The 26,891-nt window shown below is 42.5% G+C and overlaps 1 protein-coding gene across 8 annotated transcripts in view; it reads left to right on the top strand.

The window, feature by feature from the left end:
- The first annotated feature begins 340 nt into the window (after positions 1 to 340).
- The window catches only part of FRMD4A (FERM domain containing 4A), a 688,283-nt gene continuing 661,732 nt past the window's right edge, over positions 341 to 26,891 (top strand). For 4 of the 8 annotated variants that reach the window (XM_034930004.3, XM_055092431.2, XM_055092428.2 and 1 more), the window contains exon 1: positions 736 to 1,251. Coding sequence is in view for 2 of the 8 variants with exons in the window: in XM_034930005.4 (XP_034785896.2) it covers positions 1,207 to 1,251 (45 nt within the window). In the remaining 6 variants the exon portion in view is untranslated. Of the gene's footprint in view, positions 710 to 732; positions 1,252 to 26,891 lie in introns of those variants that run through there. The other 4 variants (XM_055092430.2, XM_055092432.2, XM_034930005.4 and 1 more) reach the window with 3 other exon arrangements.

Raw genomic sequence — 26,891 nt, 5'->3', positions numbered from 1 at the left:
GGAATCACCATTTTTAGTTGAATACATGGACTCCAGAAGAAGACACAAGCTTGACAGTGCTCATGAAAAGATATCTAATTTTCTTAAGTCTTTGACTCTGGAAAGCCCTTTGAGCTACCCATTATATAACAAGATTCGGCAGGTTTTTTCTTTCTCCCTTCATTGACATCTTCCGGGGAAAATGCTGCATGATATGATTTTCAAGGCTAACTTGCCTTTTCCTCATAAGCAGTGTCCCTTGTGACAAATTCACCTCCTATGCCTCCCTGAGCTAGGGAGGCTCCTTCAAAATTCCTAACAGGCAGCCCTGTGGAGAGATGGGAGGGAAGGGATGGGAGGGAGGAAGGGCGGGAGGAAGGGAGGGAGAGAGAGGTAGAGTGTGTCTGTATGCGGCGTACATGTGGTACAGCCAGGGAGATCAGAACGCTCACAGAACAGGCAGTGCAATTCCATGTTCGTCTTAAGTATGTTAGCCCTACCGGGAGCTGAGCTGGCCAGTCTACTTGGAGAGGAAAAGTAGATTTGGGGAAGGTGGAAGGGTCAGTTGCTAAGTGACTTCCTCCTCGGGGATGGTAAGGGCATTTGCTGATCTCCAGTGACTGCCTGGTGCCTCATGGTCAGACTCGGCTGTCTCACTCCCAGATATCTGATTTTGCAAAAAGGGACACACCTATCTGCAGCAAAGAAGACACTGACCAGATTGCGAGCGGTATGTTGTGACATTCAGCATGTTTATGCAGCAGAATTGCTGAGAGATGCAGAGAGAGGGGGTGGCTCGGGCTGCTTGATTTATCTGCAATAGGGAATGTTTTATTTTAATTGTCAGTTAAAGGAAGAATTGCTGCCAGGGCGAAGGTAGCAGTTAAACATTCCGTGTTCTAAGCTTTCACGTTTGTGTTTGATGCGGTCTCCGTGTCTGTGCCGCTTTGCGAAGCTAGGGAGGGCTCACTTTTAAATAACCTGCAGCTTCCTATTTTCCTTCTTCTTTTTTTTTTTTTTTTCCTCCCTAAGCACAGTTCCCACCCTGTCTTCCCTGACCTCCTCCTCATCCCGTGTGAAAGGTGGCCTATCTTCCGCTTGAGCCTTTTGCTCCCTAATTCTGGATTTTGGCTGCTTTTTCTGCAGGTGCTTTTGGATGCTCTGTAGCCACCCGGGGCCCAGGCGGACTGACTCGGCAGCAGGATTCGTGCATGGGAATCGGAGACCATGGCAGTGCAGCTGGTGCCCGACTCAGCTCTCGGCCTGCTGATGGTGAGTGTTCAGACAGGAGGTGGGGCCCGGGCAGCGTCCACTCCAGCCTCCCCTGCACCGTGGGCTGCTGCTGCCGCTGCAGTGGCTGCAGACATGTTCAACATTGCTCCGCTTTATCCCGCAGGCTCTTTGGAAATGCTTTCTTGGGTCAGAGTATCAGCATGACAAAGCACTTGCAGGGAAAAGAAGCTGTAGATTTGCCATTTCAGAAACTTGTTGCTGAATGCTATTTTGAGAGCTGTGCTTGCAAACAGGTGCTAAGAGCCCCTCGAAATAGATTGCTAGGATGCCTCCTCCAGCTCCCAGCATCCTTTCCCCCTTGTCTTTTGCATCTAAATTGAGCCGATTGTGTTTGTTTTTGGATATCTTCTCAGGGCAACTGTGGAATCTGTTGCCCATGGGGTGACAGAATGGGGTCTTCTTTCTAGGCGCCCACATATCTGCTCATACTTTCCTGTAGAGGTGGTGGAGGAGGTTCACTGTGGCCTCAGTGATGCTTGGGCTACTGAGTTGGGAGCAGCTTGTTTCCTATCTACCATTGATGGCAAACCTTGGCAGGCCTTGTCCAGGCATTTATCTGTGTGTGAGCAGCTGACTCACCTTATGCCCCTCTGGAATTTTCACCATATTAAGAAAGCCCTGGCTCTTACCATATTAAAGCACACAAGGACATGGGCACTGTCCTGTTCCAACCCAATTGGCTTTTGCCTTGACACTAGGTTCAGCAGTGGCTTTTGCCATGGTTTTGCATCTGTCTCCTTTCCCAGGGTTCCCACACACCACGGTAATACTGGCTGTTGTCGGAAGTAGCCTGCATCAGGCTTGGCATGGAAATGTTTCCAGCATTTATACAGGAGATTTTATGAACCAAGCATAAGTGCTTCTGTGTATATTGATTTGTGTCTTCTGAATGAGGAGGGGAAATGCAACTTTGCAAGGCCTGATGAGTTTATGGAGGTGACTTGGAAGAGCCGTCAGTGGGAAGCCTGCCCCCTGGGTGGCAAGCCAGGTCATGTTAAAAGGAACAGATATCTTGGTCCTTCGTTGCTCAAAATTCCACTGGGTCCACAGATTTAGTTGAATTGCCTGAAATCTGTCTCCTGGGCCTCTGCTGACTTCTGATTTCACTGGGGGAGTAGGACTAGAAGAAATGAAATTGTCAGTTTCCAGAGAAATTACCCATTACCTGACTTCTTTCCCTTACTAATTCTATCATCTGATGATACTTTATCCTCCATCGTCTACCTGTGGTCAAATAAACTGGATAGGAATTTTCATTCCATCACTGAGTATTCGTGATGATGGCTGGCACTAAAATGCATTATCTATGGGGTCTAAGAGACTTCTGGGAACCTGGGAGCCTGGGTTATATGCACTGAAATACAGGCACACATATGCACACACACACACACACACACACATGCATATGTATATTATATTATCTAGTACACTAACAGAAATAAATCCTGCATCGTGTTAATATAGAGGAGAAAAGTTTTCTTGAAAAATATCTTTAGGGAGAGTTAGACCCGCTTGTCTCAGCCTCCTACTTGGACCTTTCTTCTATACTTAGAAGAAAGATGTGTATCTGCTTTATTCCAAGCCCCTAAGCATAAATCCTTGGTATCCAAATTAAATGAATAGCATCCATTTCTGCTGTTATACACACCCCCCCCCCCCCCCCACACACACAGGCTTTTCTGGTCCTGGGTCTTCCACATATTATGGCTGCTGTCCTGGTAGTGTCTACATCTCAGACTTCACCTTCCATTTGTCAGTGGCCTCTGCCCTTAGATCTGTCCCTGGCACTCTCCTCCTGCCCGGAAAAAAGGATCGTGTTCTCCTCTCTTGGAAACCAGGGGAAAGAGCTCTTGACACCCTGATGGACCGTTTGATTAAAGAACCCTGGAGTACCATGTGTAATCAAAGTCTGTATACATTTTCTGGTTCATGTTTAGTTCAGGGAAATTTTCCCCTATGGACTTTGGTGCTATTTTTTTTCCTTTTTAAGGGTAAACCCCAAAGTAATTGCTTCCCTGACATCTTGCATGATGCATCTTAAAATTTATAAGCAAGCCGAGGAGGAAAGAAAGGAGGAAAAGAGGCCATTTAGCGGAGTTGCTTTGGCTGTGAGTTCAGGAAGGAAGCTGTAAACATTATTATTTATGAGCTCATTCATCAGCCAATCAGTTGTCAGTATTTATCGAGTGTCTGCTCACTGAGGAAAGTAGCCTGGCATAACAGCAAGAGCCAGAGCTCATAAACACACAGTCTGTGGGAGGCTGATACCAGGTTGGTGGATTGCAGTTCTGATTTTGTGCTATGGAGTCATCGGGGCTAAGGGGTAGGTGGGGAGATGATCTGGCCACACCCCTTGCTTTTGGATAAGGAGACACCCAGAGGTTACATTCAGCTTAGATGCTAAATGCTTCAGGGCAGAGCATGTTTAATTGGTTACAGAAGCAGCCACAGAGTCTGGAGGGTTGGACAGCCCTGTGCTCCATTCTAGCCTTGCCACTCATTGAGTGATCCTGGGAATGTCCCTTCCTTTCTCTGCCTTGGTGATGCCATTTGCTAACTGAGAGTGCTCTCTGATGTCTAGGGTCCCTTCCATTCTGTTAAACACAATTTAAGATCTCTAAGAAACAGTGTACAGATGAAGGTCCAGGATAGCCAATTCGAGGGCTTTATTTAGCGTTATGTCTCTATTTCCAACCTTGCACATGAGCAGTATTGCTATGAAAATGGAGTGTGTTCCCACTCTGGCTTTTATGCTAGGGCAGATATGTTTCATATTATTAGCTGACACGGATGATCATTAGTGTTCATTCATACTCTGCCATCAGGAGTCTACCCCACAGGAACCTAAGTTGGTCCATTGGACAAAAGCCGATGACTTTTGAACAGTGTCTCAGAGGCCTTTTCAAGCTAGGGCTGGGTTGCGGTCAGCTGGGAGGGGTCCCAGGTGGTAAGCATGCCTGGACCATCTTGAGGTGGGAGGACCTCACTGATTCTTTCAACGGAGAGCTCACAGAGGGCAGTGATGCCTCTCCACACAGGACAGAGCCACTCATATGACCACGGAAGGGGGGACTTGGAGAGAAGACACATTCTGGTGGTGGAGATGGCCTTTTAGGCTGTTGAAAAGCTGCCTCTCCCATCTTTGCAAGAATCTCAGGCAGCGAAAGAAGATACTGCTGTGTTCACCAAACTGTGAGGAGGCTTCAGATTGATGTGACTAATTGTAGAGCGGGAAGCTCTTGGCTACGTGTCATTTGTTGAGGGCGTGTGAGTTCAGGGAAAGCTGCAAGGGCTGGAACGTGCTAGAGCCGAGGATTAGTTTATCTTTAGAGCCAGGATAAGGATGAATAACCAAGGGGCTTCAAGGGTGTTATGATGCCATTTCGGTTCTTAGATTATAAAGGCTCACCTTCGGGACAGCTAGATTAAAATAGTTTTTAATGGAAATTAACTGGATAATAAATAATGCAAATTAAGCTTTTCTATAAATGAAGTGTCTTTAAAACATTATCTCATTTAATTCCATCCATGACCCTATTTTTAAGACCAAAAAAATCTGATAATTAGAATTTGGGAAACTGTCAATGGTCACATAAGTGAAACTGATGAAGCAAGTTCTCAAAATCTCGGTCCTCTGAGTCCCAAGCCAGTGCTTTCTCTGAGAGCATATCAAAGCTCAACAATTTGACTTCTAGGACCTTCTAACACTTTGGATTCGCTCCTGAAGTTAGCTCCCCTCTGAACCAGTCAGCATTTTCTGTGTTTCCAGGTGAGGAATCCTGTCTTTCTGTTAATCATCTGTTCTTTTCCATATTGAAGTGTAAAATAAAAAAGGGATACCACAAGTCTGGCTCAAGATGTCTGGCTTGACTCTAGCAAGAAAAAATATTTTTTTATATCGATGAAATAGCTGCCATGTTTTCAAGGTTCTATTCTCTCAGACTCTGTTTCTAGGAAATTACCGAGAGTCATATTTTATAACATAAAAAATTTAATGTATAAAAAACTCAATTCACAAGTCAGAGAAGTTAGTGGGTGATTAACCACAATGAATGAAGAATGTCAATTAGATTATCCTGAAGTTTCTTTCCATTCTAAATATTTGATTTCAGATTTCTGGGCTTCTTTTGAATAGACCAGCTCCCTTGTCTATGTTTAATAGATTTCAATGGATAACCTGCTGTTCTATGAGTTTATCTCCCTCATTTCATTTCTTTATAAATTCTTTTCTAAGCCATTTTCCTCCTTTGGACAATTTCCTTTTTAACTAACCAACAAATATTTGCTGAGTATCTACTTTGTGCAAGAAAAGTACAAGGCAGTGACTGGCTTTAGCATACTTACAGTCTAATTGTCAAGACAGGTTGGAGTTACACAGGAACTATAACAATGAGAAATTTACAGGACATCTTCAGAGAATCACATAAGAAACATAACAGAACAGTGCCTAACTCATCACCAAGTGAGCCCTGGGGGGCGCTGGTTGTCAGAGTGGATGAACTTGTTCTTGAAGTTCAAGCAAGATGTTGAGTGATGGATGAGTTAAGAGAGCAGATTTGAGGTGAGGGGAGTGGTTGAATACAACAAAGTCTGGATGGTGTTTGGGAGACGGGGAGTAGACTGGTTTGGGCAGATTTCCTGTAGGTGACAAAGGGTTGCAAGATCAGAAAGGCCAGTTGGAGATGTGATCAAGGTCCTAGTTCTATTACTATAATCTAATCCTTCTCTACATTTGACCTGTGAGAGGTCTAATCTGACAGATTCAGATTAGATCCTGAAAAGAGATTCAGAATTTGTAATAAGCCTATGGCTTTTCCGCAGATCCCAAGTGGCAAAAAGCATAGAATAAAATTGAGTTTTGTCTTAAGGACTCTTGCTCTTAAATTAATAATCTCTATGTTTTTCAAAGTGCGTTTGCAGATGTTGTCCCACCGGATGTCCTCAACACTCCAGGCAGGTTAGGCAGGACATCTTCCTATTATATGGTGAAGCTGGGGTCCAGAGAAGTCAAAGGGCTTGCCCAAGATGACTCAGATAATTTGCGATAAAATTTAGATACGGGCCAGGTGCGGTGGCTCATGCCTGTAATCCCAGCACTTTGGGAAGCTGAGGCAGGCAGATCACCTGAGGTCAGGTGTTTGAGACTAGCTTGGCCAACATGGTGAAACCCCATCTCTACTAAAAATACAAAAATTAGCAAGGCGTGGTGGGGTGCACCTGTAGTCCCACCTGCTTGGGAGGCTGAGGCAGGAGAATCACTTGAACCAAGGAGGCAGAGGTTGCAGTGAGCCAAGATCGACGCGCGCCACTGCATTCCAGCCTGGGTGACAGAGCGGGACTCCATCTCTAAATAAATAAATAAATAAATAAATAAATAAATAAATAACATTAAGATAGTACTCAAGTTTTCATGATGGTTCATGCATATGTTTGAAAAAAAGTGATATTGACAACTTTTATGGAAATTTGGAGAATAATAATTACATAGTAATACAGTGAAGCCACCTAAAGCACTGTATACAGAATGGGGCCATCCAGGCATGGGGCCCAGGGGAGAGGTCCTAGATATTTGGGTCTAAGGGTGAAACTAATATTTAGTATCATCTATCTTTCTGGTTTATTCATAAGTAAGATAATTGTCAAAAAGTCCCTGAGAAATGGTCATGTCATTGTTACCTCCAAGTCAGTGGCAAAAATCCTTCTTAAGCTTAAATTACTGCACCCAAGGTAAAATTTCCCAATGAGTATCTTTGAGATCTTGCTATTAATATTTTTAGTTACTATTTAGTGTACAAATTTATCTGTTTCAAATGGTGAAATTTGAAATCCATAACTGTAAAACTAACTCAGATAATTTTTTGCTAAATATATTTTTATTTCATTTTCTGCCGGACCTGTTTCTGTTAGTCTAATCGACAGAGACTAACTCAAACTGCTAGGATTGGCAGAAAGGGAAACTTACTGACTGATGTGACCAGGGAGTCTCAGGAATAAAAGAGCTCCAGGAGAAGCTGGAACAAGGACTTTGCATGGTGGCATCTGAACCCTGTTTCTCTGGCTCTGCCATGTCTTGGCTCTGCTTTTCTTTGTGTGGACTTCATTTTCTGGCAGATTCTTCTCCCAGCAGCTCTAGGGTTACTTGTTCTTAGAGTTAGTGAATGTAGGTAAATGAGCAGGACTCTCTTTCATGGTCATCTCTTACAAGCTGTCTTTGGATCTCTTGAATAACAGGCTCTTCGCGGGCCAACTACTGGGTACAGAGATGGAGATTTCTGACTAATCAGGCTGGCTAATGTGTCTAGACCTTTTGAAAGGAAGGAAGGAAGTAATCAACTGGCTGATAACTCTGTCTGAATTACTTGGGGTGGGAAAAGCAGGTTCCAAAAAAGGAAGAGCTGTATTATCAGGAGGGAGGATGCTATTTTATCAGAAGGGGATGCTAGGAAGGCAAAAAGGATAGATACCCATTACAGTTGTCTGTGCATCTTGTATACCATGATAGGTAATCTGCAAAACTACTCAGGGAGGTAAAGCATCAGTGAATCCCAAATCATGGCTTCAATTTTCCTCAAAATAAATATAAATAGAGAAGCACAATTGCCTAAATATTTTATCCTAGTTTGAACAAATCTCACCGTCTGTAAAATAAGACAATAATAGCTACCATGTAAGATTTGGGATAATTCAACCAGATATGCATGTAAAGTTCATAGTGCTATTTTTGGCCCAAAGCAAATAGCACAGTATATACTAGTAGTCCCTTCCTTTATCTTAAAAAGATATGAAATGATTGTCTGCCTGAATTCATCTCATGCAACTCTTACATGAGACAAAATCCATCTAAGAAACAAGTTGCCCAGTTCTGTCTTTCTCCATCCCAGTCTCTGGACAATGAGTGACCACCTCTGGACAATCAGCTAATGCTTTTAGAAAAATAGATGTTCCTGTGGCCATGTGAGCCATTCTAGTTATGAGCAAATTTTAATTTGCATTCCTATCTTGAATAACTCACAAAATTTTCTTACCCTTTCAAGGGAGATGACTAAAATATGGGCTGCAATATGTTCTCTCTGGCAAAGGCAAAATGCGTGCATTTTACACATGATGGGGCAGCTATGAGTGCATCTCTGCTAAAAATTAATTGTACAGCAGCTTTGCAAAGTATAATAGTGGTTTGGAGAACATATATTACTGGTGCAAGTAGCAGTTTCTCATTGACTTCTATGCCAGAATATGAAGCTTAATGGAACATACGGTATTTAGCCTGGTAGTAATCAAAGGTCCTGGAAACATGCTCTACCAAGACCATGTGGTTCGTATCGAGTGGGGAGAGTGAATTCCAATGTCAAGGAAACACTGGCCTGCAACTTCTGTTGCATTGTGATGAGTGCTTTTTATAATCCTGGATATTGAAATCTTAGCCTCACAGTCTGGACCTGGAGAAGCAATTTCCTGAATGGTAGATCCAATTCATCTTTCCAAGTACATCATGCACACCCATGGTTTTCACTGTCATCTGTACACTAATGGCTCCCAAATCTTGTCTTTCACTCAGGCCTTGCCCCAAGCTCCTAGTAACTGCAAGTCCAAATGCTTTATCAGATTTATTCTCCTGCTTGTTCCACAGGGATGTGAAACTCAGAACACCTCAGCCCAGCTCAAATGTAGAATTTATGGTCTTCTCCCCAACCTTATTTGGTGGTGGTGCCTTTGTGCTTGTTATCCTGGGATTAGCCTTGGAATCCTTGCTTTCTCTCATCTACCTGGTTCAGCTAGTCATGGGCCATGCTGCTTCTGCTGCCTCAGTTTCTCTTGAATCTGGCCCCTCCTACTTACTCACCTCCCCTGCCTTAGTCCAGGCCTCTACTCTCTCATACCTAGTGTAGTAGTTCATTCTCGCATTGCTATAAAGAAGTACCTGAGAATGGGTAATTTATAAAGAAAAGAGGTTTCATTGACTCACAGTTTCGCAGGCTGTACGGGAAGCCTGGCTGGAGAAGCCTCAGGAAACTTACAGTCATGGTGGAAGACGAAGAGGAAGGAGGCACATCTTGCATGGTGGGAGCAGGAGGAAGAGGGAGCAAAGGGGGAAGTGCTACACACTTTGAAACAACCAGCTCTCGTGAGAACTCACTCACTATCACAAGAACAGCAAGGGAGAAGTCCGCCCCCATGATACAATCACCTCCCACCAGGCCCGTTCCCCAAAACTGGGGATTCCAATTCAGACTTGAGATTTGGGCAGGGACACAGATGCAAACCATATCACCTGGGCTACCTGCAGGGCCTCTTACCTGGTCTTCCTGCTTCTAGTCTCTTATCACTATCGACTGTCTTCTGTACTTTTTCTAGAGTGTTAGTTACGAAATAAAGGTCTAATTTCTCTGCCTAAAATTCTCCAGTTGTACCTGATTTTACACAGGATAAGGATCTAGCTTTTTAATATACCGCATTACTCACTTACAGATCTGGTCTCTGCCTACCTGCCCAGCCTCATGTCCCAGGGTCCCTTCCTCCACCCCTCGAAATTCATACTCTCACAGTGTTGGACATTTCCTTCCCTGACAAATGATATGCAGGATTAAGCCTGTGCACTTCTGAATGTACACTTTCTATTATTTGGAATGCTATTCTACCTTCCTCACTTTCTCCTTTATTTCATATATACATATATGAAATATATATATATATTCATTCATATATATAATTCATATATATGTACAATTTTACTTATCACTAGATGATATTTGACTTTTGTATCTGTTTTTCTTAATAGATTGTGAGTGCCTCATAAGTATAGAGTATTTCTCTATACTTTATTCATTCGTTTCATTCATTCATCCATTCATTTAACCCATCACATACTCTCTTCTAGACACTGTTTTAATAGGAGGGATACAGTGGTGAACCAGACAGAAAGTCTTTCTGTTGTCATCAAGCTTACACTCTCCTGGGAAAAGACAAAAATAAAAATAGAAATAAATAACACATTGAAAATAAATAGAACTATGAGTGCCCTATAGAGAATTAAAAATGGTTATTTGGAGACAGTGCTTGGAAGACAGCTTTAGAGGAGTGACTGAGGACGCCTTCTTAGAACAGGTCGCATTTGAACTGAAGGGTGAGCTACAAGAAGCAGGCAAGGGTGAAAAGTCACGGACAGGGCATTCCAACCTGGGCCATGGCCCCGGGGTGGGAAGGAGTTTAGCAGACTCCAGCATCACGCACTCTTCTCAATATATTTGGTAATGAAGGTATTGATTGGCTGCTTCCTGGCAGCTTAGCACCACACCAGGCTTTGGGAGGAATTTTGGTGAGTACAGTGCATGGCCCTTGCCTGGGAACTTATATCTCATTAGAGAAATAAGAAGTACTGAAAATGCTTAGGTCACACTGCATGTTGAGAAATGGCCCTACATGGAAGGTATGGTATTTACTAACAAGGCGTTTGAAGAAATCAGAGGCGGGGCAGGGACAGGTGTGTGAGATCTAGAACGCTAGTCCACATGGTTTGTAGAAAATGGCGTTAAGCTGTTTTGAAAAGTGTATATCATGTTGGCTGGGGAAGGGAGGGAAGGAGTAGCTTCCCAGTGGAGGGAACAAAATCATCAGGAAATTCAGGAGGAAATGTTAAACCGCCAAGGGTGGGGTTGGAGAGGGCAAATGTGGGAGTATGAAAGGAGGGACTGATATTTTGCTAAAGGGTCTGTGTCATGGAGGAGATGGACTGCTAGCTAAAGAATAAGGCAAGACATTGCAAATGCTCTTGGGAGCATCTGTACTGGAGCTGCAGGCACTGAAGCCTCTCCAGGTTCTTGGATTGGGCTGACTTAATGGGCAGGCATGGGAAGTGGGGTGTTTAATCTAGTGGTGGAAGGCAGGGTGTGCTGGGGACACTGGAGGGAGAGGGCCAGTTTAGAGGCAATTGCATGAATTTGGGCCGGAGGTAAAGAGGTGGCACGGAGCTGACAGTAAGAAAAGAGGAAGGGGAATGAATTCTGAAACATTCTGAAGGGAGAGCCATCAGGATTGGATGGGAGATGGATGACAGGGGACACGCACAGGGAGGAGCCAGCTGGGACCACTCTGTGACTCCTGGAGGTGCAGGGACCATGACACATACAAGCCACTCTGGAGTGGGAAATACCATTTGAATAAGAATAGCTTTCTATTGACTGAGGACTACAGAGGTGAAGGTGCTGAGGAAATAATGAGATTTGCCAGTAGAGGTGGAGGGTGGGCAGTTGGAGGTACAGGCTGGGTTAGGTCCTGGATTAGATTTGGTATGGGAGGCAGATCTGGCAGTGACACTGAAGCTCAGAAATCCTGAAGAGATTATAGAGAGGAAATAACAGGAGGCCAAGCCTGAGAGAGGTGCATTCTAATGGAGTTTAATCACCTTGTGATGCAAGACAGTGTTTGTACCCAATCAATGTTCCCTCGACTTTGGAATTAATTTTCTTCACATTGAATGTGCCGCATGGCCCCATTGAAGAAGTCTTGGTGATTTTTGCTATTAATAGATGCAGGTTAAATGCAGTTCCATTAGATGATGGCACTTCCTTAAAGATTTCTGTAGGCATGGCCGAACTAGGAACATATACATGCAAACTATTACTAAATCTTTCAAGGTGGCTGTATGTATTTATCCTGTGTGTGTGTGTGTGAGAGAGAGAGAGACAGAGAGAGAGAGAGAGAGAGGAGAGAGAGATATTCAGTTACTACTGCTGTAAAACAAACTATCCCACACTTTGTAATTTTTGTACAAAATTCAGTATTTTGTTACGCTCATAAATGTTATGGGTCAGGAGTTCCAACAGAGTACAGTGGGAATAGCTTGTCTCTGCTCCACACTGGAGCTTCAGCTGGGAAGAGCTGATGGCTGGGGTGATTCAACAACTGGTCTTGGAATCTTCTGGAGATACGTCTTCACTCATATGTATGGGTAGATGCTATTGTTAGCTAGACCACAGCCGGTTCTGTGAACCATAACGTTAGAGTCTCCCCACATGATGTGGGCCTCCTCAAAATATGGCTGCTTCAAGGTAGGTGGATTTGCAGAGTGACCCAGGGTCCAAAACTGAGTATCTGAGCTAGCCCGGCAGAGCCATATGATCGCTCATAACCTAGCCTCAGAAGTCATGCAGACTTGCTCCTGTTGCATTTCCTTGGTTACAAACAAGTCATTAAGGCTAGATCCAAGGTGAGAGGATATAGACTGCCTCTTGATGAAGGACATGTCGATGTGGTTCAGGACATGTTTCAAGCCACCACAGGGTATGTTCATTCTATGTAACTTGATTTTATGTTCCTTGATGCTCTTTTCTGAATTACTCACAAACTGTCTATGGGACTTTACTCAGAGGAAACATTGTATAAACATTGATTGAATGAGTGATAGGTTGATATCTGAAGAAGTCATTTTTTTTTTTTTTTTTTTGCATACTAGTAAAGAGCTGCCTTTTGAGTTTTCCGATTTTCATCCAAACTCTGAACATCTGGGGCTAACATGTGCTTAGTGCATGTCACACCTTCAAAGAACACAAAGAGGATGCGTAAACCCTGGTCAGCCTTCTCTGTGACCTCTGAGGTCCCAAATTCAGTTCTTATTGATGATTGGGAGCTGAAAAGGCAATAATCTTTTTTTCCTTTACATGCTTGGCCTTGGGACTAATAACTTGTTTTGTGTCTTTATTGCCCATGTGTCAAGGTAAAAAAAAAAAAAAAAAAAACAAGGGGATATAGCTTGGTGTCAGGACTGCAATGCTTTCTTTTCTCATGAGGGAGTGTGAATGTAATTGAGCCATAATGAACATGGCTGAGGTCATTTCCTAGGGATTAATGAACAGGAGACTATGTTTGGGGCCTGAGGCTGAGTCTTTGGTCATTAACCTAGTTGGTCATTAATATTGTTCAGGAATGCTTTACATTAGGCCATTACAACTAGTGCCATATGCTGCTACAATGGGGAAACCTGAACATTATCTGTATCAACAACTATTTGTTTTCCTTCTATTCTCTACAATTACTGAATGAGGTAGCCTCTTTAATACACATCCCATGGGCATGAAGCACCAACGCAGGGAAAAGTTGAAGCGGAGGTCCTTTGAGTGCACATCCTTTTATATATTTTGAATTTTCTAGCAAGAAAATGCATTAAAACTCAGACTCTGTATCTAGACAGGACAATTAGTTATTTGGCCTGTTCAGAGTAAAATCTGTGACTATTTTTTGGACTCCTTTGGCCTTCTTTTTTCCCAAGAAGAAACAACTGGCTTTCTTTCTTTTTTTTTTTTTTCCGTCTCTTGTCTTGTCCTCTCCTTTCTCCTCCCCTCCCCTCCTCTTCCCTCCCTTCCTGTTCCCTTCCTATTCTCTTCTCTTCTCTTTCCATCCCTTCTCTTTGTAAAAAGATTTTTGGAGGGTCTCAGTCAGAGATATTGTGGTATGTGCTGAGGATATGTGGATATGTGTGTAAATACCACCTAGTCCCTGCTCTCAAGAAGTTTAGAGTTTAGTTGGAAAGGCCAATAAACAAACAGTTGCAACACAGTGAGATAAATGTGATGGCAGAGAAATAGTCAAAATGCTATAAAGCACAGGAACACCGTGCAGAGACTTCTAAAGTAGAGCTGAAGGTTCTGGAGGATTATAGGTGGGTGAGGTAAGTGGTAGTGGACAGTAGTTCCAGGTACAGGGAACAGCATACATGAATGCAATGGGAGAGTCACATGTCCCAGCAACTATGTGACATTTGGGTATGAGGAAGGCAAAAAGGAATAGAGAAAGAGAGGTCAAGATCCTGGCTGGGGGCAGACACAAAATGTCTTCTGAATAAATGGCAAGGAGTTTGAACTTTATCTTGAACTCTACAAATAGTCATCAATGATTTTAAGTGGAGAAGGACATGATCAGAGTGCAGATGTAGAAATATCATGCTGGAAATGATATGGAGAATAAATTGAAAGAAGAGGTGAATCTGAGGCAAAGGAATCTGAACAAGGAGATATTAAAGTCATACAATTGAGCGATAAAGTGGACTTGAACTAATGCCAGGAAAAGCGAGAATGGGAGAGAGTGGATTCTTGAGTTTCACATGGGAACTTCCAGTGGATGGTGCATATTGACTCTCATTAAGAACTAAATTAAAAGCTGCTTAAACTGGCTTTAAAACAGGACACTTCTTTAGTTCACATATTAAGTCCAGGATGGAGTTGTTCCTAGGCTGTGGCTCTGGTTCCACCCATCCCCTGTTACCACTAGATCTTTTGGCTCTGCTCTTTTCTGTAAGCTTTGTCTTCAGCCTGATATTCCTCATGTGGTCACCAGATTGCTGCCTGCAGCAACTGTTCAATATGCTTCCTTGTTCAAGCTTGGGGGAAAGAAGAAACATCTCTCCTCAAAATGGGAATGATAAATTCTTTCTTTCCTTCTGAGAGGACCAACTCAGGTCACTTTCCCTCCCCAGGAAAAAGACTCAAGCACTGATTGGCTTAAGCCTGGTATCTTCTTCTTTTTTTTTTTTTTTTTTTTTTTTTTGCTGCTATCACAAAATACTATAGACTGGGAAATTTATAATGAACATAAATCTATTTTTTCACAGTTCCACTGGACAGAGAAATCCAAGATCAAGGAATGGGCATCTGGGGAGGCCCTTCTTGCTACATCATCCCACAGTAAAGGCAGAGGGGCAAGAAAGAGCAAGAGGGGGCTGAACTCACCCTTTTATAACAGCACAATTCCACCCACAAAGGTGGAATCTTTATGACCTAATCCTCTCTTGAAAACTCTACCTCTTAATATTGTTACAATGACAATTAAATGTTAACATGAGTTTTGGAGGGAATAAATATTCAAACCACAACACCTGGGATCCTCAACTGGACACTAGCCAAGAAGCATGGAATCACTATGCTTGGATCAGATATATCAATATCTACTTCTAAAGCTGGGAATGGGGTAGATTCCCGTGGTCTCATACAAGGGAAAAAAGAAGGTGGATGTGGTTGCTGCATAGGCAATCAACAGTGTCTATGACTAGAGCACAGAGCAGGGCACCCAACCCACCTGGTAGAATTGGAGATCAGTATGTGGACTATAAATTTCTTGAGAACAGGGACTATATGTCATCCACCATTGATTCTTTAGCTCCTAGCTCAGTGTCTGGCACATAGTAAGTGTTCAGTGGACATCTGTCACATGAGTAAGGGCATGTGAGAGGAGCTAGTATCTGAACTTGAAGGTTCAGACCAGGTGATGCAATAAGGGAATAGTTTAAGGCAGAATTTAAAGTATCAGGAAGAGTAGGGGATCATATGGTTGCATGATACCTTTTGAAAAGTCATGGAGTTTAGGGGTTCTGAAACAAAAATATAAGGGAGGAAAAATCAGAAGATGAAGCACAATACTCTGCTGAGGAGCTTGATCCATATCTTGTAAACAATGGAAAGCATTAGAAAAAACTTTAGGCAAGAGAACGAAATAATCAGATTTGCATTTTGACTGGATCACTCTGCCAGTGATATGTGGAAAATTGCTGTAGGAACACAGGTAAGAAATGATTAGGTGAAATCAGCAGTTGATTAGCTTTTACTCGCATACATGAGGCGGAGGGAGGAGGCAAGGATGACCTCAGATCTTTATGTTGGGTGAGGAAGAAGGTGGAGATCACAGAAGAAATAGGTTTCTAAGGACTAATGATATCTTTTTTTTGGACACATTCATTTCAAGGATCCATGAGACATTCTAGTGGAGGTATGTAGCTGTGGTTAGAGGTATGTATGTGAAGCTTGAGAAGATTATGGGCTGGACATACATATTCAGGGTCATCAATATTCGGGTGATGGTTAGAAAGGATGAAAACCACCTGGGTAGAATAGACAGAGAAGAGCCAGGATCCATGGATGAGGCATTGAAAGGGGAGGGAGTGGAACGAGAGTCCATAAAAAAGGCAAAGAAAGGAACAGTCAGAAAGGTAACTAGAATTCCAGGAGAATATAATTTGTCGTATAAAGAGGGTAGAAACTTTCAAGAAAGACAAAAAAGAAGTGATGAAGAGTTAGGTACAGCAGAGAGATAAAGGAAAGTAAAAATTAAAAAAAAAACTATAAGATTTGCCAATCACATGGCAGTGGTGACCTTATAGTGAGATGCTTCTTGAGTATAATAGACTCAGACCCAGGCTGCAAGTGAATGAGGAGGAGATAGGAGGTGAATGAGTAAACATAGAGAGAATAAATTTGTAGGTGATGGGGAGGAAAGACATTGGATGGTAGCCTGAAGAGTCGGACGAAACCAGGGAGAGATTTTAGAGATGGGAAAACGGTGAATATTGCTATAAACTCAAGGAAGGAAGCTCAGAGAGATTGTAGCATGAAAAATATGAGTGGGTGTAGATGTTGACAGTGCTTCCCCTCATGGTTCCAAGATGGCTGCAGCAGCTCTAAGCATCGTATCCCTTGCACCTGTGTCCAAAAGCAGAAAGAGGAGGAGTGGTAAAGAGAGATCTCCTTGTGTTTCTTTTTATCAGGGAGGAAAATCTCTCCCAGAAGCTCCCCAGAACACTTCCCCTTATTTTTCACTGGCCAAAATAGGGCGGGTTAGCTCACATAGCCTCCTCCCATAACCCCTCACCAGGATGCCTTCCTAAACTATAGAGGCTGGGGATCTTTAAAGATACATTTTCTTGCCTTCCTTATAGCTAGGGTCCTGTACGTGGCCTGACTTCCACCATGCCAGCTCACTGGTGCCAGCCATGGAGAGGTGAGGTGAAAGTGAGTAGCTCGAAGGAACAGTTGTGGATCAGATTTTCTTGCATGCGAGGTGGCAAAAGTGTTAGGTTATTTTGGACCAGTTCCTGTGGAAGTGCCAGTGTCTGCTCTTTAGTGTCAGAGGTGGTGGCTGAATGACAATAGTGGCATCTTTGCTGTAACAGTCTTGAGCTGTGGTTGGGCATTTCTTCTGGCTTTCTGGCAAATGTGCTTGGCTATCTGGTTTTCCCATATGTTCTTAAACTGTCTAATATCCAGTAGTAAATTACTTTCTGCTTAACCTAATTAGGGTGGACTTTGTTGTCTGCAACTAACAATCCTGAAAAATACACAAGGCAGTTATCATGGAGGCTGGGGAAAAGAGTAGCTGCATTTTTAGGCTCTTCCTGTAGGGAAGAATATACAGAGTAATGGCTGCTGTGCAGACAACCAAAAGAATCTTCTAGGTAAGTGTGGATATAGATAGGTCTGTGAATAGAATAGATGAGATAGATGCTTTCTTTTATTTGTTACGTGAGTTTCTTAGGGGGATTTCAAAATATTGAAAATATAGTCATCATTCCATGAAAGTGATCTACGTGAAAGAATTGTTCATACAAACATCTGTCCCTGTTGCATCTCTCTTTACACAGCTGACACCAATCAGATTCCTGTCCAAATCTGAGAGATAATAGTTACCAAATGGCTGGAATCTAGTGATCAAAAAGAAAATAGAAAAACAAAAACACTGTCTCTTTCGTAAGCATTATAATTTCAGTTATGATTGTGTACACAAAGAGGCAATATGACAAAGATGTTTCTGAAACTCTTGGTAGATAATTAACCATTCCAATATTGGTTCCAAATCCTTTTAACTGCTAATATCATTTTTTGCAAATTAATTTTTTAAATTAGTTTTTATTTATTTATGTATTTCTGAGACAGGGTCTTGTTCTGTTACCCAAGGTGGAGTGCAGAGGCGCAATCATAGCTCACTGCAGCCTCAACATCCTGGGCTCAAGTGATCCTCCCACCTCAGCCTCCCGAGTAGCTGGGAATACAGACATGTACCACCACACCTGGTTAATTAAAAAAAAATTTTTTTTTTTGGTAGAAATGAGGTCTCACTATGTTGCCCAAGCTGGTCAGGAACTCCTGGGCTCAAGTGGTTCTACCATGTCAGCCTCCCAAAATATTGGGATTACGGGTGTGAGCCACCACTCTTGGACTTAGTTTTTAACAATAAAAATACATTTACAAGTTAAAAAAATACAAAGGGTTATACATTAAAACCAGGTTTCCCTACTACTCCAGATTCTTAATACTTTAGTTTCTTGTGTATTCTTCTGGAAATTATCTGCACATATGCAACATCTTCCCTTGTCAATTCCAATAGTGCTATCTCATTCTTTTTTATTTATTTTCTTTTTTTGTGACAGGGTCTCACTCTGTTGTCCAAGCTAGAGTGCAGTGGCGTACTTGCAGCTCACTGTAGCCTCCATCTCTCAGGCTCAGGTGATCCTTCCACCTCAGCCTCCTGATTAGCTGGGACTACAGGTGCCCACCACCACACCTGGCTAATTTTTTGTATTTTTTTAATAGAATAGAGTTTTGCTACCTCATTCTTTGTAAGTGCTTCCTAGTATTACATTGTATGAATGACTCATAATTTATTTAATCAATCCCTCATTGATAGACATTTAGGCTATTTTAAATATTTTATAATTATAAACTATCCTGCAATGAACATTTATGTGCATATATCTTTGTGCATATGGCTTGTGTATAACGTAGGATCGATTCCTAAATAGATGATGCTGGATCAAAGGTATATCGTTTTAAATTTTTGTAGATATTATAAAATTATCATCCTCAAAGGGATATCATGTGAATTAGTTTTTAATTCTACTTTTGAAGCTCCAGGAAAATGAGAACTGATTCTAATAGGCTGATCAGAAGTATGGGGACTACAGGAAAAGTGAGCTATTCTCCAAAGGGTGTTAAGAATCTTACTGTGTAAACAATTACAGCATTAAATGTCTACAGAATTCAAGTGGCAAATGAGCAGTGAATATCAATTACACATCTGCTGCCTCTCAAAGGCAGATGGCCTTTTAATTTTGTATCCCAAGAATCATACCCAAATTTCATTCCTATTCTCAGAACGCTCCCCGCTCTTTCTTACTTTCACTGAGGAAATGGTTTATTACGCTTTTCAAAGATGAAATTAATTTAAACCTAAAGCACAAAGAAACCTTGCACATTTTACTGAACAGATATCTAAGATTGAAATTTCATCTATGAATACATGCTGAGCCCTGGTAATTGTTTAACACCAGGGAGTTCCATATAAGAAAAATTTTAAGACATGGTCCCTAACTTCAATGACCTTATGCTCTGGGTTGAAAAATCAAGATACTCTCTAAAACTTGAGTAACAAAAGGCCAGATGAAATGGAATATGTAAGTGCTCAACTACATAGTTTATTCATGCTTGGAAATACAAAGAAGGAAGAAATCACTTTGCATAGGAGTCGTCAGGAACCTCTGAGAGACAGATGGGGGTTGGCTTGATTTTGTGGGGCAGGAGGGAGAAGATGGAACAGCCCTGGAGAGCAAGACGTGGCTGCCATGACCACCTGGAACTGAGTAAGGCATGAGCTGGAGGGTGAGCAAAGATGGAGAGGGGAGAGAGAGTGTGAGAGATGGCAGAAATGAGTGTGGGTGGGAGGGTGGGGGGTACCATGTAGCAGAAGGCCATGCTTGGTAGGAAAAATATAAGAAATAATATAAAATGAATTGGACATACTGGAAAGGGCATTTGCAGGGAGAGAGGATGTGTAGTGCATGCAGCATGGTCCTATAGAACCAGATGGCTCATGTTCTGGGATCTCACACTCAGCCGGTTGAATTGGCATTGAAACTTTCTTAGAAAATGTGACCCTTCTTATGTTCCAAAGCTTTGTGAATTTATCTAAATTGGTCAGTTCTACAAAGGTCGAGATAGCTGTTTTCCAGGATTCAGGGAGATGTTCAAGAAGCTCTTCTTCAATTAGGGACTGCGATGGTGGGGGAGGAGGAGGTGGAAATTCAGGAGACAGGTGGGGAGGCTTGTGTGGGATTCCAAGTGTGGGACCACAAAGGGCTCTGTTGCTGGCGCACTGGTGGCCACGGACACACAGAGGGATGCAAGCCAGGAAACACCACTTTGGGGACATGTAAAGAAGGTGACAGAAGAGTCTATGAAACAATCTAGTAAGCTCTCATTGAGGGTCTGCTGTGTTTGAACCCCATGCTAGTGAAGCGGCATCCTTCAGCTGGGGAAAATACCCAAGATTTGTTGTCTCAAAGCCACAGAAAACTAAGATGGGGACACACAAGGAGCGAGCTTAAGAGCAGAAAGTTTAACAGTGAAAGAAAAGAGAAGAGCTCTCTCCTGCAGAGAGAGGGGTCCTGAATGGGTTTCTGGTCCATGGTGAAATGCAAGGGGTTCTATAGCTGAGCTTTAGGAGGCAGTGTCTGATTTACATAGGGCACATAAGATTGGTTGGACAAGGTGTGCCATTTGCATAGGGCACAAAAAACTGGTTCGGGCTAGGTGTGCCCTTTGCATAGCGCACGAATTTCTGGTAGCCCCCACCCTAATAGTTTATTATGCAGATGCTTTTGCTACCTGGCCGGCCCTGTGCCTGTTTCTTTACTGTACACGTGGTGACAAAGAAAAGGGAGGATGGAGCATCCATGTTGAACATACCTGGCTTCCAGGTAGCCTTTTTCCTATTGGCACAGCGGCCAGCATTCACCCGTGCAAGCTTTCAGCTTGCTTATCTATGTTTGCAGCTCAATTTTTCAGGCTGCTCTTTGTTAGAAAAGAAATTACTCTGGGGCTGCTTTTTGTTAAAAGGGAAATTCTGCCGAGGACTCTTTGACCCTCACTGTCTGCCTAAATAATTTCTTTCTAGCTCCTGTATCATTAGTTGCCTGAGGGGAGTGAAAAGCAAACCAGGAGAGCTCCTTCATTCAGGGAGTTAGGATGCGGGCAAGTTGAAGGCCAGTGAAGGCCAAATTGAGTGCGTAAAGAAATGAACAACAAAACCCAATAAGGCTAGAGCTCAAGGGAAGGCTGAGCAAAATGCTGCAGAGGCCCAAAGCCGAGGCAGATCCCAGCCAGCTGGGGAGGCAGGGCCACATCCAAGGTAGGATCCTCGAAGATGCACTGGGGTTCAACTCACAGGGTTAGAGAAGCTGGGAGAGCAGCACCCCAGCACTGAGATGCACGAGGGCGAAGGACATCACAGGTGCTGGAAGAACGGCCAGTCCTGCTGGGGGTTCAGAAGGAGGGAATGCGGGGAGGGTGCAGGGGACGGTGAGGGACTCAGGCCAGAAGGGATTTTCTTTCAGCCTTTACATTTAAAGCTGAAGAATAGGTTTCGAAATAGGAAGGAAACGAGGATTCACGACAGATTCTTGAGCAGGGAGTTACGTGATGAGAAGACTACGTTGGGAAGAGGAAATTGTCGTGGGCTGATCAGTTAGGAAATGACTGCAAGTCTTCAGGGAGGCATACGGAGCCTGAGCGGTGAAAACACTGGACCCACTGTTAGATACGGAGGCAGGAGGGGGGCCTGGGGGCTGGGGTTCGAATGCTGCTCAGTGAAGCCTTAATGACTGGTGGCTACCTCGGGGGTTCTCAGAACTTAAATGAACCAGAACTGCCTTGGAAGTTTATATAAAATCCATGTTTCAGAGCCTTAACCTCTGAAGTTCTAATTCTCTGAGTCTTTGGTGACTCTATACGGTTTTGTTGTTGTTGTTGTTTGTTTTGTTTTGTTTTGTTTTTGTTTTTGTGACAAGGTCTCCCTCTGTGGCCCAGGCTGGAGTGCAGTGGCATGATGACGGCTCACTGCAGCCTCGACCTCCTTGGCTCAAGCGATTGTCCCGCCTCAGCCACCTGAGTAGCTGGGATTACAGATGTGAGCCATTACACCCAGCTAATTTAAAAAATTTTTTTAGAGATGAGGTCTCACTATGTTGTCCAAGCTAGTCTTAAATTCCTGAGCTCAAGTGATCCTCTTACCTTGGTGTCCTGCGTACCTGTGATTACAGACGTGAGCCACCATGCCCAGTCTACGTGTACGATTTTTAACAGGCGATGCTGTTGAAAGTGATTGCATGTTGAGAAATTCTCTGTCCCCTAACATCTTTATCTGTGAGCCGATTGTGGTTTGAATCTAGGCTTACATAAAGTGCTTTTTATTTTTTCAACAAAAACGGAGACGGAAGGAAAGGCAGGTGTCTAAGTGGAAATACCACTGAATCTTTGAATAACTCTCCAGGTACATTTAAAAATGCATGGGCTGAATGAATTTTCATAGTCGTTCCCCGTATTAGCAGCATCTTGTAGGATAACTAACCAATGGGTTATTTGGTAGGTCACGTTTTCAACTTATGTGAAAACAATTTGACCAGTTTCTTCAAGCCCAACCTGATTTTGTAAGTACCGTGTGATTATGGGGGACTGGTTTGTATTGCCTGGGCCTACTGGGAAGACAGCAGGGTATCAGTACATTGTTTTCAAACAAATAGTGATGTGATTATGAACACACTTCATGGCTTAAAGCTTTTTGAAGAATGCTCTTGTCATTAAACCTGAGAATAAACTTAAAAGAGGTACAGTAACTACTCAGAGATAAAACGACATGTATAGGGGCCAGGGGAGGGAGGGGATATCTTTGAATTCAAAAAAGAGTTCACTAAATCATAGGAAAGCAGGTTGTATTTTTCCCTCAATCTGCTCCTGCATAATTTTAGTCTATTTTTCTAATTATGGAAACAGAACAAGAAAAATCCAGACTGCTGTTCATATTCTCACTACTTCCCTCAAGAAAAAAATAATAATAAATTGGTAGTCAGTATCCATGCCAGAAAAAATGAAACAAAGACGAGATGTAAATTTTCTTTGTGCAATTTATCTTTGGCACATTTCTTCCCCTTCACTTCCCAAAGTCATTTAAAAGAGTGTCATTCAAGACCAATTAAAGGGATGTGGATGAGGAGCCACGAGTTTACAGTTGGTATCAATCAATAGAGCAATTTGGTCATCAATAGAGTTTGAAATGCTCTTCAAAACTGGCTTCATTTGACTCTAGCTAAAGGGTTAGAAATGCAACTTCATTGAGCAAGTCCTCCTTTGTTTGAAAGACTGAGCTTCCAAACCCTGAAAATTAGCGTTTCCCTTTATTGTAGTTGTCAATTCAGCAGGGAGAAACTCTGTCTATGTACTTTAGCATATTTGCCGCACAGATTTTGCCACCAGCCTTCAACAACTCATCTCATAATGAATCCAGTGGAGAGAGGAAAAGAATGAGAAGGTAGAGAGTGAGAAATTGAAGTAAGGACCCCAGTAAAGAACTAGGACCCAGGGCTAGAGTCAGTTCTAAGGTGAATACAAACATCTCTTTCTCTCAGGTGTGCCTGTAACTCGCGGCTCTTTTAAGACTGATTCCTTTATCGTCCGTGGAGCTCGGTGAGAGGGGATGCTTGAGAAAGCATATAAATGTAACTGGACAAAAACTGTCTGTGGGGTATCCCAATCTCTTCTCCTTATTTCTGAAAGCCCCCCAATGGAGTTAGACTATTCCTATCACACAAGGTGTCAAGCTAGAAGGACCACTTTGTTTCTTGCCTGTAGGTTTCCTTCCGCAGTTAGCTGAACACGTGTAGCGGGTGAAAGAGATGCTCCAGTCAAAGGGACAGAGTTTGGGCTTGTAGTTCTGGCTCTGGATGGTGTGGAATTAAAAAGAGAATAAACAGAGGCTTAGCATTTGTTCTTCAAGATAGATTTCAAACATGTTGAGTGAATGTCACTAATGACAACCTCAAGCCAGGACAAATAAGATCTGTCATGCGCTCATCCTCTTTTTCTTTTGATGGCTAATTTTTGAGGGGAGTGAGTTCTCACTTGTGGACATTCTCCCTGATTGGCTAACAGGGCTTCGCGCAAGGCCCTGAGCCTTCCTGCAGTGCCGATTTTCTTCTCTGTATACTTTTCTCGAATTCATTCTTGGGTTCTAAATGAGTAGCTTTGCGAATGCATATTTTGCTTCTAGTGAGAAATGAATGCAAATGTTTTCTCAAAGAAAAGTATCAGAGGTCAGAAACCATGAATCAAAGAAAATTAATAAGCAATATTAATGGCTAATACATGAGAATGGATTTGTAAACAGCAGAAGCATTTGCCTGTCATCAATGTAGTTGCATTTCATATGTTTTGCATTTCCCTGGTTCCTATGTTAGGAGTAGGAGTGTGGTCTTATTGGAAGCTAAAAATGTTTTCTTTATAGGATTATGAATTTGCTAAATGTTGTACCTGTCCTTAGTTCCTCTGCCTTCTCTCCCCATCCCGCCCCATATACACTAAAATTGCTTTAGTTTCAGAGTTTCGAATATATAAAGTAAAATCATGGCTTTAAAATCCTGGACAAATCATTTTACCTTTTCAAGAGCTGGAGATATTTAAAACAAAATTTTCAACCATTACCCCTTAAACAGAGAAACCTCCACTGAATGTCCACTGAGTCATTATCTCCACCTTTCTTCTTTTTTATAACTAGTGCATTCCCCTTACAGGGGCATAGGATCAAACAATGAACTTCATAAAATATCAGAACAGACTCCCAAAACTCTTTTCCATGGAGAAAATGAGCAGAGGCCTGGTAGAGAGGGCCTGTGTTTTTCATATATTGAAATTCAGAGTTGCTCAGGACCTGCTATTATAATGTCTATAACCTTGAAACGAGCATTAAAAAGATTCTATGTCATCTCAGTTTGCTCAGCTGTTTGCTGTATTATAAGCATTATCTGGTTACTATTTCTGGCTCCATTTTGGAGCATCTGTGGGCTTCTCTCGGGTAAACTTTTACTTTCCCACGATGATAGTTCAGATGACCTCTCTGTGTTGGGAACAGGCGTTTCACCGTTCCTTCCTTTTTTCTATTTTGGACTTGGCTAATATGAATTTTTACTCTTCTGCTTTAAAACATGTATATAATTTCCTACAGGAAAAACTTTTATGTTTCTCATCTAACAGTTGTGTGAACAGAGAATTTCTTTCTTTTTTAAAAAAGATTTCCCCACTTTAAATTTCTAACTTGTATTTTATTTTAAAAGTTCAGGGGTGCATGTGCAGGATGTGCCTGTTTGTTATATAAATGCGTGCCATGGTGGTTTGCTGCACACATCATCCCATCACCTAGGTATTAAGCCTTAGCATCCATGAGCTATTCTTCCTGATGCTCTCCCTTCTCCCACTGCCCATCCACCAAATAGGTCCCAATGTGTTTTGTTTCTCCCTATGTGTCCATGTGTTCTCATAATTCAGCTCCCACTTATAAGTGAGAATATGCAGTATTTGATTTTGTGTTCCTCCATTTGCTGAGGATAATGACTTCTAGCTCCATCCATGTCCCCGCAAAGGATACGATCACTTTCTTTTTTATGGCAGCATAGTATTCCCTGGTGTGTATGTATCACATTTTCTTTATCCAGTCTGTCATTGACGGGCATTTAGGTTGATTCCATGTCTTTGCTATTGTGAATAGTGCTGCAATGAACATATGTGTGCATATATGTTTATAAGAGAATTTTTATAGAGTCTCACTCTCTGTAGAACAGTCAAGAACCAGGTTTATGAAGGTATAGAAAACCACCAAGAAGAGTCCAACAGAGACACCATCTGGCCTTAAAGATTGCTTTGATTAGCAAGTATATTATTCTATTACCAGCGTTAAACTCTCCAAGGATGTTTCCTTGGCATGAGAGCTTTGTAGATTCCAATATATGTTACATTGTTATACTGGGGATACAAGTATATTTAATGGGAGAGAGTACAAACCATATTTCTTAGATATATAATCTATTCATTTTTTTTTCAGCAATTTCGTGTGTGCAGTATGCTACCTTAGTGTATTTTGTAACTAGAGGTGAGGATATGGGACACAGCAATCTCCCTTAGGCACACGTGTATTTTGGGGAAATGTGAATAATGAACCTGGTAAATAACTCAAGGAAAAAGCACAGGTTCCCCTGAGCATTTCTGTGGACCTAAAAATCTTTCACTAACTGCTTTTCACACTGACCAAGACTGGACACATGCTGGTAATAGGTATTGGTAGCTGAAAGAGGCATAATATTATCTGTATTGAGTTTGTTTCCCCCAGAAGCGGACCCTAAGGTAAGGATTCAAGCTCAGGTTGTTTATTAAGGCAGCGATCCCAGCAAACACTTGTAGGGAAGTGGGAAAGCAATGCAGGGAAACAAAAAAGGGAGGCTTTATCAAACCCGTTTCCACTGTGAGCATCTGCCACACATTCAGACCACTCTGGGAAACAGCCTAGAACACACTTCAGAGTTATCCCAGCTCAAGGGAGATGCAGCCCGGATATTTATCCACCATCTTCCCATCACCACTGGTGGAGTGAGTTCTGGGGCCATTCATTCTCCAGCACTTCTGATTTGGTATTTGTAATATGCTCTGTGGGGAAAGAAAGTTCTCCCACTGCCTGGCCCCAGAGCCCTCAGGCAGACAGTTTTAAAGTGGTAGCATGATTGAGGAGGAGATCTGGTGGGACATAGACAGACCCTTCCACAGAATCAATGAACAGAGAAGTCACCATGAGCTTGGCCAGACTCAGCGTGCTCCCAGGCCACAGGAGAGAAATGGCACCTCCTTGATCCAAGCATTCTTTAACCTAGATTGGGACTAAGACTAGCATTCATGCTGACAGGTAACATGGCAGGTAACATGAACAAGCGTATGATGAAGCAAGAAATCAGGAGACGCTGCCTATAAAGCCAAGAGTGAGATGTTTCCATT

The sequence above is a fragment of the Pan paniscus genome, chromosome 8, assembly GCF_029289425.2.
Source record: "Pan paniscus chromosome 8, NHGRI_mPanPan1-v2.0_pri, whole genome shotgun sequence".
Classification (NCBI taxonomy): domain Eukaryota; kingdom Metazoa; phylum Chordata; class Mammalia; order Primates; family Hominidae; genus Pan; species Pan paniscus.
Note: the sequence above shows the minus strand (reverse complement) of the source record. Positions and strands in the feature narration are given on the sequence as shown.